Genomic DNA, 14,675 nt, shown 5'->3' on the forward strand with positions numbered 1-14,675 from the left:
TCCCACATTGTGCCATAGCAAGAAGTCCTCCCTGGCAAAAAAAAAAAAAAAAGTGTGATTGCGTGTTCGGTTCAGTGAATGAGTATCACTTGACAAGTGAAAATGGTCACTATCACCTGGCACAACTTATTCACTATTAAATTGCCTGTGGCAATGAAAGGGACAGCACATGGACGACCAGGCCTGACTCTGGCCATGCTCACAACTGCCGACGTTGCCACCAGATGACAACTTATAAATGGACGACGTTACTCTCTGCCATCTATTCTCCACCGTTCATGTATGGTCCCTTTCAGAGCACACAAGCTTCAGGGAAAGATTGAGAGATTTGTTGCTCTTGTAATCTAGTGGTCCAGGACGTTCACCCAGAAAGTGAAAGGATGTGAGTTCAATACCCCGCAAAGGCAGTTGAATTTTCTCCCTTTCCAAAAATTCATCTTCGCAACAGCATCTGTTAAAAACCTTCGTATGGATAACGGAGAGTGACATCATCCTTTCAGAAATTCATGGTGTGTATAACCTAAAAATTTCTCATTGGTGATTTGAAAATAACAAAAGTGATTCACCTTTAAGTGCCAGACTACCTGTTCTATACTACAAGGTTAAAAATAATGTTATCATGTTCAAAGTTGTGCTGGGTTATAATATATACTTCTAACCTCAATTTTTCAAACAGTAACACTAACACCATGCACATATATTCTTTTTAGGTTGATCCGATTCCAGTAACTCAAAAGGAAGTTCTAGTCCTATTCAAATTACATCATTGGGAGTGCTGTACAAAAATACTCTGCGAATGTGCTGACATAGGTCAAAACTTGATTAATCAAACACCATGTCCAATGAAAAATGAAGAATTATTGTTAGTTCCAATCATCAGACTTCTTTAAAACACTAAAAGTTCTGGATTCATGGTGATTTACAGATTTTAAATTTATCAAATTGACGATACTTTTATCAAAACAACCATTTACCTGACTGAACGATATCTGGGCATCTCTTGCAACATATTCAGCATACTTGAGGGTGAACATGCCACAATCACTGCCATTTAATTGAGGTGGTATGTCCTGTATTAAAAAAAAATAATTGAATTTTTTGGATGTTATGCCAAAACTAATATTTGGAAAGAAAAGTGATGTCTCCTCTGGGAATCGAACCCAGATCCCCTTGCATACCAGGCAAGTGTGCTAACCAATACACCAGAGACACATTTCCATTCCTTATAACAAGCATTAGTAGCGTGAAGTGCTGAGTGGAGACACAGCTCCACTCAGCGTCATATAATTAGTAGAAATTTGACTAATTAGTCAATGGAATGCTTTTCCATATATCCCTCAGTTTGCACCTGCTGAAAATCTGAAAAAAGCTTACTGCATTAAAGTAGAGGCTCGATAATCCAAAGTAGATGAGCCCAAGGCCACCTGGGATTATCAGGAAAAAATTGAATTATCCGAAAAACAAAAAATTCTTTAAATGTTGCTTTAACTTAAAAAAAAACAAAACAGTGCTAGCATATTTAATGTATTTTTAATTCCTAAATAAGATATACACTCATGTCCATAAATTAAGGATAATTCAAAATCACACGGAAATCGAAATCTAAAGTAAAAATTTCACCTGTAGAATTATCACACACATCTGTAAGAATGATATGCAAATTTCAGGAAGTCACCAGATGATGCCGATAGTACGTCACAATGACGAGAGTGTAAGAGGGGGTATATAAGGAATAGTGGCAAAGAAGTAAAATTGTTCACAAGAGTTCTGTAAGGCGCTCAGAGCCATAAGCGAATAGTTATGACACCGAGGACGCATGTGGATGATTTTTTACATGGTAGAAGTATCGCCACCTGGAATGTGGGCGTACTCAGATGGAAGTATCCGAGGAACTTGGAATTGCCCAAAGTGTCATCTCTAGGCTTTGGCAACAATTCCAAGATAATGGAAATGTCAGTAGACGTTACAGTACAGGTCGCCCCCGAGTTACAACGCCGAATGAAGACCGGTACTTGGCAATAACTGCCAAAAGAAGCAGACGGAGCACAGCATCCGACCTGTCTCGTCAGCTATCTGCAGCCACGGGTACCATAGTTTCAAGGCAAACCATGTACAGACGTTTGGGAGATATTGGTCTATATGCTCGCAGGCCTGTCTGATGTGTTCCGCTCACGGCAACTCACTGTTGGCAGCGATTAGCCTGGAGTAGAGAACATGCAATGTGGATATCATTACATTGCATGTGATGTTTTCCGACGAGTCCATGTTTAGCTTGCAGTCTGATTCACATCGAACTTTCATATGGAGAACGCCAGGTACCCGTTACCACCAAAACAACATCATTGAACGACACCATTACGGTGGTGCAGCACTACTCGTTTGGGGTGGAATTATACTGGGTTCCAGAACAGATCTGCATGTTCAAACCGAGAAATTTACCGGGGCAAGCCCAAATTTATCGGGACATCATTCTGGAACAACATGTACGTTTGTTTAGGGGTGCCATGGGCGCAGAATTTGTGTTTATGGATGACAACGCCCGTCCTCACCGAGCAAACATCGTAAACGAATGCCTTGAATCTGAGGATATAACCCGTATGGAATGGCCAGCATTCTCACCTGACTTGAATCCGATAGAGCATGTGTGGGACATGCTTGGCCAACGAGTTGCAGCCCGTCAACTACCTCCTACATGTGTACCGGAACTTCGGAGAGCATTGCTTGCTGAGTGGAGTGATCTTCCCCAAGATCAGATCGATAATTTGATACTCAGCATGCCTAGGCGTTGTACCGACTGTATTTCATCGCATGGGAGACATACAATGTATTAACCATCATACCAACCATGTAATAGTAAGTTTTTGTAAAGGAGATATTTTTTACAATTGCTCCAGGGAGCAAAAATCGTAGTTTTTATGAATGGTATCATACATACACCATCGTTTTTGTTCTTTATCTTCTGTTTAATAAATGGGCTTTATGAATAAGTAACGTTTGTTTTGTTTCTGAACCTTTATTTGCCGGAGCTGGCATCATCCTTAATTTATGGACATGAGTGTAGATGCCAGAGAGTTAATAGAATTTCTTTTGTTAACTTCCCATAGCTTCGTGTCATGTGCTTCAAAAAATGAAGAATGTGAAAAGGGTAGAATACGAGTATGATTGAGGCGCAGACATATTACTACTTCTTAACCGAAAATGCACCTTGTGCAATTCCTCCGTGGAATTTCTAATGAATTAGTATATGTGGGAACGTGTTGTGTGAGTGTATGCATGGCCCTAACATGTATGTCGTCCGACTTTTGCTTGTTTCAAGAACTACACTACTACTATTGTTGATGCTGTCATCTGTGTTCCATATTTTGAAGTAAAGATGGTAAATGCTTGAATTTTCATGTAATGTCAGTATCGTGCTCTAAGACTGCCTGCTCTCTGCGGAGAGAATTTTTTCAATGGGAGACAGGCTTGCGTTCACATCTCAAATTTCGAAAACCACAGAAAACCAAATTCAGACAGCCACCACTATGCCTCCAACGAGGTTGAACCTGAATCCTCATCATGAGAGACCAACAGGATGCCCACATGACTGTACATGAATGAATGAACGCCAGAACTTTGCCACTGGACTTATCCCACACTGATAGCTTTCGACTGCCTGTCCAATAATTTTACATAAGCAATTACAGAACAATGCCATTGTTCACCCTCATGAAGAAAGCTGTCAAACTTGCTCCTCTTTATCAATAGTCCCCCCTGCTCCCGAAAGTTAAAATGGTCAATGTCTACTCAAGAGAGTAATATTTTATTACACCAGTTTACCCATTATAGAGCTGGGGGCTGCCTAGTCCCTTTAAAACTAAAATCACTACAATACATACACACTATGTAGTATTCCTGGGAAAAAAGTAAGGAAGTTGTGTTGTTGAAGGGAAAAAAAAAGAGGATCTCAAGAAGGAAGTTCGAAAATTTCAAGTTCCTCGGATTATCCAGAAACTCAAACTTTTGGGGCTTGGATTTTCGAGAGACTATTACATGACATCTTAAAGAAGGGTTTAGTGATTTCTGCTTGTGCCTCTCAGAGAGTTAATAGAATTTCCTTTGTTAACTTCCCATAGCTTCGTGTCATGTTTGAAGTGGACAAAACCAAGGCACTCTTCTTCCAGTATCATGACCCATATAGAGAAAGAAGATATTTCATTCTGTTTTCTTAGGTTTACCTCCAACTTAAACTCATTGCCATGTTTTGGAAATGTTTTTTACCTATTTTGATGGAAATTGACAGATCATACCCGATTGACTATCCAAATAGAAATGAAATTTGAACTGAATTCACAAGGCAACAAGCAAACCAAAATATATCACTGCAGAAAATTCATCAGTTTGCTGATGTAATTCAAATTTTCCTTCACAAACAAGATCTCAACCAAATAACAAAATAATTTCTTTCATAGTGTATAAAAGATTATTACAGATGTCTTTACTACTAAGAAATGTTAGATGTTTAATGAGTACTATTCCCCTTTATACAGCTGAAAACTGCAAACTTTTGTACAATGTCTTGTTTGTGATTTGACCACATGCTTTTATTTGGTTGTAAATATTCATTTTACTGTGACCTGTGAGAAAAATTAGAAACAAATTTTGAAGATGGTGTGATTTCCTTTATTTTTCAGAGCCGTCATTTGGGGGGGGGGGGTCGGGGGGAAATTGAAATGAAGTTCCTGATTTTCCTCCATGAGTTTTTTTTAAAGTAATGTTTAAATCGAGAAATAACTAAGCTTCCAGAGAGCTTGTAGGAAAAGAAGGATGAAAATAGTCTAAACTAATAAAAGAAAAATACTTTTCTCAAACATTTTTGCATTCGGTAAAGCCTTTGAAACATTTTTGATGCACTCTTTTACAACCTCTAACGGAACACAACTATTTAATTTAAAAAAAAAAAAAAGAGAGAGATTGGTGTGTGACCCTTTTATTTAAACTGCGCGGAAACAGGATTTTAAAATAATCCGGATAAATAATAATCTTGGATATACATTCCTAATATCGCAGTGCAATGCACTAGATTTATTTGTTTTTAACTCGCCCAACTTATGAAGTATTTTTTAAATGGTTTCCTGTAATACGGAAATCAGACATTAAATGGTTTTTACATCACAACGCTCTAAGATGTGCAAAAAAAACCAAAAAAGGAATAATTCATGCAGAACATCTACATTGAATTTATACGAAAATTCTGAGAGACTGGACTGATTTTGAAGTTTTGTAAGTCTATTAATATGAGCATAGTGATGTCTCTGCTAATGAATGCCTCAGCTTACAAATTTTTTGGTTAACAAGATTTTTTGTGATTTTTCTGCCTCAACTAACATAAAAAAGTCGTGGTGTGAGTTGAATCTTCAAGCAAATCATAATCCAAATCAATTATTTGATAAAGTTCATTATAATACGAATCATGAACTCGAATGATATATTCATGCAAATGTATAAATATACAGCAACCTAAGTCAGAAACTCTACCACTTCCAAAGTACGTAAATTTCTCTAACATTGACAGTAACATTTATGTAGTAACATATGGTTAAGAATCAAAGTGGTCTAAGTCACTGGAGTGCAACTTTTCATTACAAAAAGGGTTCTGTCCTGAAAGCTCCCAAAAAATAAGTTTTTCTTGGAATGTTTTTATGCTTGTAAGACACTTTAGACTGTCTAGTAAGCAAAGACGCATTTCAAGGAAAATAGGTTTTAGGGAGCTTTGGGAAAGAATGTTTTGTTAGGAAAAATAGTACTCCAGTGTGACTTGGACCACTTTGACTTCAAACCTTTAAATCCAAAATCTTTGAAAGCTAGTGCAATGTCACTATTATCGCTTTTGTCAATTGCTGTTCCCAACCCTTCTTGCTTTTTGTTAAACCACTAGCCGTCACTTGGAGCAGCACAAGCAGGTTTTGTTCAAAGACGGAGGATAACAAGTCCATCCTCCTTTCTAGGCACCTCAGGGGCCATTCAAGTATTACGTAAGCAGATTTTTAGCCATTTTTGACCTCTCCCCCCCCCCCCCCGTCAGCAAAATTTCGTCAGCAGATTAGAATATTTCATATTTTTAAAAAGGGGTGATTGATGACGTAAGCAACCTTCAACCCCCCCCCCACCCGTTTGTCGTCAAAAAAGTCAACAAATCTGAAACCCCCTTCCCTTCCCTCGATGCTGCTGACATAATACTTGAATGACCCCTTAGTCATGTACAAGAATATTACAAGTAATTCATGTTGGTAAGAATGAAAAAATTGGAAAGAAATGAATTGTTTCTTGTATCTCAGAATCTCAGAAGTATACTTATTATAATCAGTTTTGAAAGGAAATAGAGGTATAAAGCACAGAAACTCACCTTCAGTGACTCCAAGACCCAGGACGATGTATCAAAATCTTTCTTTTTCTTGTCCTTCATTTCCTCAACCAGATAATCTCTAAACAAATAAAATATGATGAGCTCTCTTAAATGCATCTATGTTTTACACATGTCACCCCGCCCCCACTTAGTACAGACAATTATGTTGCCTACCATCTCTTTATGGACCATTAATTTTCAGAGCATCATTTATTTACATTTGTATCAGATGAAGCAGATGAAATTTCTGCAAAAGAAATATTTTTCACAGAAAAACGCTAGTTTTTGTATGGTGAAGAATGACTCTTCTAAGACCAACATGATAATGAGAAACAGGATTTGGTTATGTCAGTATGGATGTTATGTCAAAATGAATCTTTGGAAAGAAAAATGATTTGTTTTCCCCGGAAATCAAATCAAGGTCCCCTTGCATACTGGGCAAGTGCATTAACCAACACACCCGAGAGACACTTTTCATTTCCTTATATCTAGAGCCCGGAGGTTCAGGCAAAATACCATAAATGTCTTCTTTTTGCCTATTTTTTAACTTTTTGTTAAAAATGTCTTTTTTGAACTTTTTCTGTCATAAATGCCTATTTTAAAATATTTTGAGTATACAAGTGAATTTCAGAGGCCATAATTTGGATATTGTGAGCATTGAGAACAAAATAATTACACTTTTTAGAACTTTTCAACTCTCAGTATAAATTATCATCAGAAAGCTCCCATTTAAATACAAATAAGTGATCTGAGAGATTGGTGTTGCCATGCATTAACTTAACTTTGACCAGATGGTGTTAGACATGAATGATTGTGTTTCCAATGAACGTAGCCCATGTTAGAAAAGCAAAGAGAAATTAGTTTCTCCACTTCACATTATATGTCTCGCTTGGGCATTGGACTGCATTGTATATGTATAACTGGCTGCTGACTGTCCCAAGAGGTCATCATTTGATGTCATGGATCACATAAGGCGGGATAGAAGCAGACGGCTCTGGGATCCCATGCTGTTTTCTGTTTTTTACATCATAAATACAATGAAAACAACCATGACTCTATATAATTTGGTATTCGATTAGGTTGACAGTAATCGCCCCCAGGGGTGTGCCTACCATCCACAGATGCGGCCACACAGGATCCCACGTTTGAATAGCCCTGCATATATGGTAATACAAAAAAAGTTAAATTTAGAAAACATATTTTCTGGATATTATGCCGAGGTGAACTCAGAAAGAGAAGTCATATGGTCTGGGCAAAGGCAAGATGACTTTTTTTTTTTTTTCTGAGTTCATCTCAGCATAACATCCAGAAAATATGTTTCCTTGATAGGCTGAGAAAAAAAAGCTATCTAAAGTTAATTTTTTTTACAAGATGGTTGTTTCAATTATAGGAATAATAATGGTTATTCCAGATAATATGACAAATGAATAAGAATTATTCACAACTCAAAGAAGCCCCACAAATCATTTTTTCTATGGGCTCTGCATCTGATAATGGTGGCCCTGGAATTGACCTAATTCTGAGGGTCTACTAGCATTTTATTTTGGGGGCTTGATACCCATTTAACTTTGATAATAATGCAGTTATTATCAAATATAATTAAAACAATAGACAGATTTAATACAACCAATTTTTCAGCTAGTTTTTTGACATACGATACCTTTATATATATAGTTCTTAGTTATTTTTCTTCCTTTCAAAAATTATAAATGCCTATTTTAGGCAATTTTAGTTTTTTTTTTGCCTGCTTATTTCAATCATTTTTATTGACTGAAGTTCCGGCTCTACTTATAACATGCATTATTAGTGTGAAGCGCAGAGTGGACACATTGCAGCAATAACCGCCCCAAATGGCGATAGTATTAAGAGATGCTTTCTCAGCCTGAAATATACTGAGAAATCAAATATGCAAGGGACCCGGGTTCAAGTCCCAGAGGAGACATCTAATTTTTCTTTCCAAAGAATCATTTCGCCATAATCTCCAGCAAAATCACATTTTTTTATATTTTGGACCAAAAAACATCTCTCAACATGATATACAATAAGTACACAGTCATGTAATAAGGAAGGAAATGCCTTTTGAGCACAGTATAATAATAAGTGACAGTCCCACTGAAGCTAAAAATAACAATTTCAAACACCAAACAGCTATTTGGAGGCTAATATATCCCCTTCTTCAGTGATAGAAAGTCTGTTATAGCACAGACTACTACTAAACCACACATATTCCTCTGCGGAACCTCTAACGAATTGGTACACGCGGGAATGTGCGTGTACATGTAGTGAAACCTGACGTGAAGTTTGTTTCTGTGTAATGCTTGTTATAGCACAGATGACTTGCTTGAATAAAACATGTGGTTGAAAATAATTTTCAAACACAAAATATTTTCAACCATGTGTTTTGTTCAAGTACGCTATAATAGACTTTCTATCATTGAGGAAGGGGCTATATTAGCCTTGAAACAGCTGTTTGAAATCCTTTATTTTGAGCTTTAATGGTTAGACTGCCACTTATATTATCACAAAATAACTGTTTGATTAGGCCCTATTCCTCAAAGTGACATAAGTGAAAGAGAAAAAACATGCCCTGCCTTATTGATAGATTTTAAGGGGTTTCACTACTTTTTTGACTTGAAAAAGTCAAATTAAAAAAAAAATGACTTAAAAAAAATATTTCATTCGATTGCAAATAAAATACTAAAAATTTTGTGTCAATCGGTTAGTTTGTTCTTTCATAATTAAAGAAATAAATACTGAATTATAGTGTAAATGTATACTAGAAAAAACAATGTGATTTTCTCAGGTTGCAGTTTTCTATAAGATTTAAAGAAAACTACTGCCCCGAAAATTCTGAATTTTTGCAGGAAAGTTTAGTCGATATGTGTTAGTACAATAGACCTCAGACTTTGATATCTGACCATTCGTTAGAATTTTATGAATTTTTAAAGTTTGAAAAAATATATAAATTTCTAAAATCTAAAAATTCAACATTTAAAAAAAAAATACTTCCATTAGTCAATTGCTAAATTGGCCTCTCCCCGGCCTTCAACAGTTTTCTTTTGTTTGTGATTTCAGAACCATGATGTTCTGAAGATGGCACTCCATTGCAGGGCCGAAATGTGTGAACAAGTGAAATAAAATTCATACTTGTCTTTTGAAACATGTTAAAATTTCTTTGAATTAAAGCCAGACAAAGTTTCTTTCCGTATAATATAAAAGTAGTATGAAAACAAAATCATAAAAGTCTTGTTACCTACACATACAGATATCATAGTTCATCTATGATTCATTCAATGCAGAGGAAAAATAACTTTCAATAAAGCCAAAGATTTTAACCAAGGAAACAAATTTAAGCAAGTAGTGAAATATAGTATATTTGGTTTGTTCAATTAAAACTTTTGTCATTTTGATCATAGTTTTCATTTTTTACATAGAAAAACCCTTGATTTCTCAAGAACTGTCTATCTTGAATTTTTTTTGCTAACTGTAAAGTTTTAAAAATAAATAGGTTTCCACTGCATTCCACTTGAAAACACACCAGCAAAAATTTTGAAGACTATGAAAAATCCGAAAGAAATAGAATTGAAATACAAAAACAAAGAATCAATTTAAAAAAAACCAACATTTAATTTTTGACCTAATTAAAAATATTGATTACGAAATGCTCATGACAAATATATTGTAAATAGATACGTGAGAAGTAAAAAAAGATTATACAGTGTTTAATGATTGCACATGGGTGATTCTCACGAAATTGACCTAAACCATGTTCTCAGCAGTTTACATTAACTACATGCAGGGGTCAGCACGGATCATGGCCTCAAAACTAGTGAAAATAGTGACCAAATTGTTTAAAAAAGTGAGCAAATAGTGACCAAAATGTTTAAAAAGTGACCAAATAGTGACCAAAATATTTTTAGAAAGAGACCAAATGGACAATGAATTTTGATTATTACCAAATTGAATGAACTGAAATTGAATTTAGTTTTAACTTTGCATTTCAATAGAACTCATTGAAATTGTTTTTTTTTTTTTTACATAATAGTGTGAAATAATTAAATGAAACTCAAACGCATTCTGCTAACCAGAAAAGTTTTGAATAACTTATCAAATTTATCAACAACTATGTGTGAGAGAATAACTTCAAAATGGGAAAAAGTTTTCACATTCAAAGAAGGGGAAAAAAAATTAAATAACACAAAATTTAATGAGAGAATTTGTCCCATCTACATTCCAGTGGATTTTTCATTCATGTTATGCTATGAATGACAGTATACAAAGTGTACTCAAACTTTTTTAACTAGTACAAATTTGATTTACATACCTAGGTTTGTATAATATGTTCCAACAAATTTTAAGAAATTTACTATAATGATTAAAAACTATAAAATTGAATTTTTAACAATATTTTAAATTATTAAATTAAAAAATTACTTAAATTACTGAATTATAAATTGTTAAATTGAATAAAATATTTAAATTATTAAATTGAATAAAGTATTTAAATTATTATACGTTGAGGGAGGGGCAATCCACCCTCCCCCCAACGTCAATGGCCTACTGATGTATACATATATATGATGTATATCAATTGTCATCGTGCCACACCCCTAAGACCTTCAAGTCTATCTCCACTGCCCTTGGGTGAGGGAGAAAATAAACCAGTTTTGAAATTGTTTGGTTTTTGAGAGAAAAATTTGTAAAAATATAGATTTTTCTTTTTTTACACACAACATACACCCCTGCAAAAAAACACACATTTACTCCTTTACCCAGAAACACAGGGGTTGGAAGTGACAAAGTCCATTTCGGAGCAGCTTTGAAGCAGCAAAATTCAGGATTCTGAGCAGTTTTGGAGCCGCAAATTAAGGATCCGGAGCAGTTTTGGAGCAGCAAAATATGGGATTCGGAACAGATATTTATAAATTGGAGCAGGGAAATTAACAAGAATATTTTCGTTAACCCTCACCCATTTTCAAAATAAAACAACTGCACTGTCTTTTGCTATCAAAGCAAAATCTCTCAGTCTCAAAAGATGATCTTTTCATCAGCTTGTTTTTTGTCATAAAATTTTTCACACCAGTCTATTTAAGATGATTTTTCCTTACTGAGGGCACGATTGTCTGTGTGGAACCGCAGCACTTCAAATGGGCTAAAATTTTTCTATAAGTTTTCAATTTTTTTATACTTGTAAAGAAATTGTTGCAAAATCAGAGAGAATTTCAGAAGAATCAACACGACGTTTGGCGATTAAGTACTTATTATTTGGCGAGATTGGCGATCTGACACTCGTTATTCAGCAAAGTTTCTAAATTAGCATTCGTAATTCGGCGGAATCTCACTTTTTACTCCCGGAATGAAAATTTTTTTCACGAAACATCGGGATTTGACGCAATGACAATCGACTACAGTAATTTCTGCTGCTTCCAGAGGAGACCTTTTTTTTATACGGCAACTGACTCGCATTTGCGCTTTAATGCTGAACGACCATTGCAAACCATCTTCAGTTGCACGATCACGGATATTATCGGGGTTTCGCGATGGAAAGGCCGAGATAGTTTAAATAAGGCGTACAGTTTAATAAAACACGCTCTTAGAAAGAATCGTTTCGCAGTAAGCAGGTACAAAAATTTTTTGGTGTCCTTTCCGAAATTCCGGGCATACTGAAGCAAAATTAGCTATTTGGCGCAGAAAAATACGAAAATACACTATTGGAGCAGGATGGCGCAAGATGTTAATTTTGGCGCAGTGTGGCGCAGAGTTCCCACCCCTGGAAACAGTATTTTTTTGGAAACAGCCCCGTAATTTTTAACAAAAAAAAGAGACTCCGCGGCCTTCCCCGGTAAATTTCCCATGAACCTTCTAAGCACTAACGTGGCGACTTTTTTTCGCGCCAAGGAATCACCGTTTTGCGGTAGTCAATTCAAGATGGCTGACAAAGGGCACAATGAATAAACGACAGGGGCTTCGCCACTGGACTTATCCCGTTGCTGAGATCTCTTCCAGCCCAGCTTTCGTGGCAGAGTTTGGAACAAAGTGAGTGCACCTAACAGTCTGAGTGTGTAGACTTTTTAATGGGGAGATCAGCTCGCATTCGCGCCTTGAAATTGGGAACCACAGAAAACCAACTTCAGCCGACCACAACTGTGGCGCCGGTGGGGTTCGAACCCGGATCCTCGCGATGCGAGTCCGTCACTATGACCACTCGACCACCTGCAGCGGCTGACAAAGGGCACATAAAAAATTACAAAAATATGTATAATTTATATGAATCAACCTAACATGCGGCAATATGCGAAAATCGATAGAAATATATCGGGAAATACGGAAAATTAGGATAAAATGAACACAAAAATCGAATCAACGACATACGGGGTTTATAAATGCGGTTGATAGAGTTTATGGATGCTGCTTTCAGGGTTTTAGCGCGAAAAAAAGCCGCCACGTTAGCGCTGACACCTCCCGTAGTTTTCAACGAACAAAAACAAAGAATTCGCCCCCACCCGATTTACCATGGCCGTAACACAATTGTTTTTTCTGAAGGGGAAATGCAATTTTACTGCTTCTTGACTGTGAAATTCGATAATTTTGCAAAGGAATTTTTATTGCCTTTTCTTAAATATACCATTCCATCAAAAACGCCGTCCGAGGCATTGTTCTCCCCCCCCGCGCGCTCCCAGTTTTAGATCTGATCACGGTATGTAGCAACCCGGGTTGCAAGTACGAACGGAAATTTACTATCGCCCGGGGGCCGATATCCACTCTTTTTAACAGAAAAAGAGTAAACTCGGCACCTTTCCTCGTTCAATACCCGTGGAACCAGACCCCCGCCCTCTCCTATTGCGGTCATAACAGCGACTCGAGACAAAAACGTTTTAATAACTTCCGAGGTCTAAAAATGGGATTCTTTTACACAACACCAAGAATGGAGCGCAAGATGTCGATATTAAGTCAACAATCAGTATTGTGAAGATGCTCTAAATTAAGTTTCGGCCAGAAGCGGATAAAGGTCAGTTGACGGCCCGGGCATAAAAAAAATTAATATTATGCCCTCTAAATTAGGAAAAAAGTGTAAAGTAGGGGCCAAAGGCACGCTCGGTGTGCCCACCGTTAAATCCGCCTCTATTTACGGCTCGAATGCATTAACTGAGTTTTTATCAGATTGATGACCAATTTTCATCTGATTTGGAAACTCTTGTGTTAAACTAAATGTTGAATTGCAGGATTCTGTGATCTTTTCATAACTAGTTGCCCTTTTGATCAAATTTGGGGGTACGGTTTCTTGCTGAGATTTAAATCCAGTTAGAAAAATAGTACGAATTTTATTTGTAGATAGAGATCGTGATTTTCAATCGGATAATTTTTTTTATTGTAAGTAAATTCAAAATACCTACGAGCTTTAACCTTGGCCAGCTACAAGAGTATTCTCCAAAGCGTATTAATACGCTTAATACGTATTAATAATACGCGTCTTTAATACGCGCTTTGGTATTCTCCCGCTGCGCGTAAGTTAGCTTCTGCACCGGCTCTCTTAAATAGTCATTTCAAATAACATTAAAAAAAATTAACAAAAGTAACGATAGAACAAACAACAAATGTAACTTGCTCGATGCTCCAAGAAAGGAATTCGGCCCTTAGGACTACAACTTCTTAAAACAAATAAAATAAAGGATCAATTTTAAAATAAGATGAAAATGAAAGAACGTGTGAGCACACGCGAGGGGAAATAAGAATGAGAATGGTAGTAGGGGGGAAATTCTTTGTTGTAAGTATACGCCTTTTATGCTAGTTTTTTTTCCGACCGGCTTTTCCATAAAATGACTCTTTAACCAAGGAGCTTTCTTTCCACGCGCCTTGAAATCAAGTTATGCTGACGTCACACGGTATGCTCCCGGGAAGCATATGCCTTTGATCGTAGTTCAATGAAGGGAGGGAGGAAATTAGCGATATGGAACCGGTAAAGTGTTCCTCCTTGAAGAAAAGAAAAACACTGACAATAGAAAAGCGCGCGAAACCGAGGTTTTTTTGCTAAAAAAGTGGAAAAAGTGACCGACCTGGGCCTGAAAATACGTAATAAAAGTGACCAGTTTCTAAAAAAGTGACTTTCAGGGAAAAAAGTGACCCGTGCCAAGCCCTGCTGACGTCACACGGTATGCTCCCGGGAAGATAAGACGCCTTCATGTATAGGGGTTCTACAGGAAGGGAGCTAACGATCGTATTTCAATGAAGGGAAGGAGAAAATTAGCGACCTTGAACCGGTAAAGTTCCTCCTTGAAGAAAAGAAAAACAC

General features: G+C 36.6%; 1 protein-coding gene across 2 annotated transcripts in view; it reads right to left on the reverse strand.

The window, feature by feature from the left end:
- Positions 1–14,675, reverse strand: part of LOC149078497 (uncharacterized) — a 76,716-nt gene that overhangs the window by 962 nt on the left and 61,079 nt on the right. For both annotated transcript variants that reach the window (XM_089240609.1, XM_089240608.1), the window contains exons 17-18: positions 6,386–6,464; positions 975–1,070 (exon numbers count right to left, since the gene is read on the reverse strand). In XM_089240609.1, coding sequence (XP_089096735.1) covers positions 975–1,070; positions 6,386–6,464 — 175 coding nt within the window. The remainder of the gene's footprint in view (positions 1–974; positions 1,071–6,385; positions 6,465–14,675) is intronic.

Source organism: Pholcus phalangioides, unplaced genomic scaffold (genome assembly GCF_987345545.1).
Source record: "Pholcus phalangioides strain wild (caught in Gottingen) unplaced genomic scaffold, Ppha-v1.0 ptg000013l_1, whole genome shotgun sequence".
Classification (NCBI taxonomy): Eukaryota; Metazoa; Arthropoda; class Arachnida; order Araneae; family Pholcidae; genus Pholcus; species Pholcus phalangioides.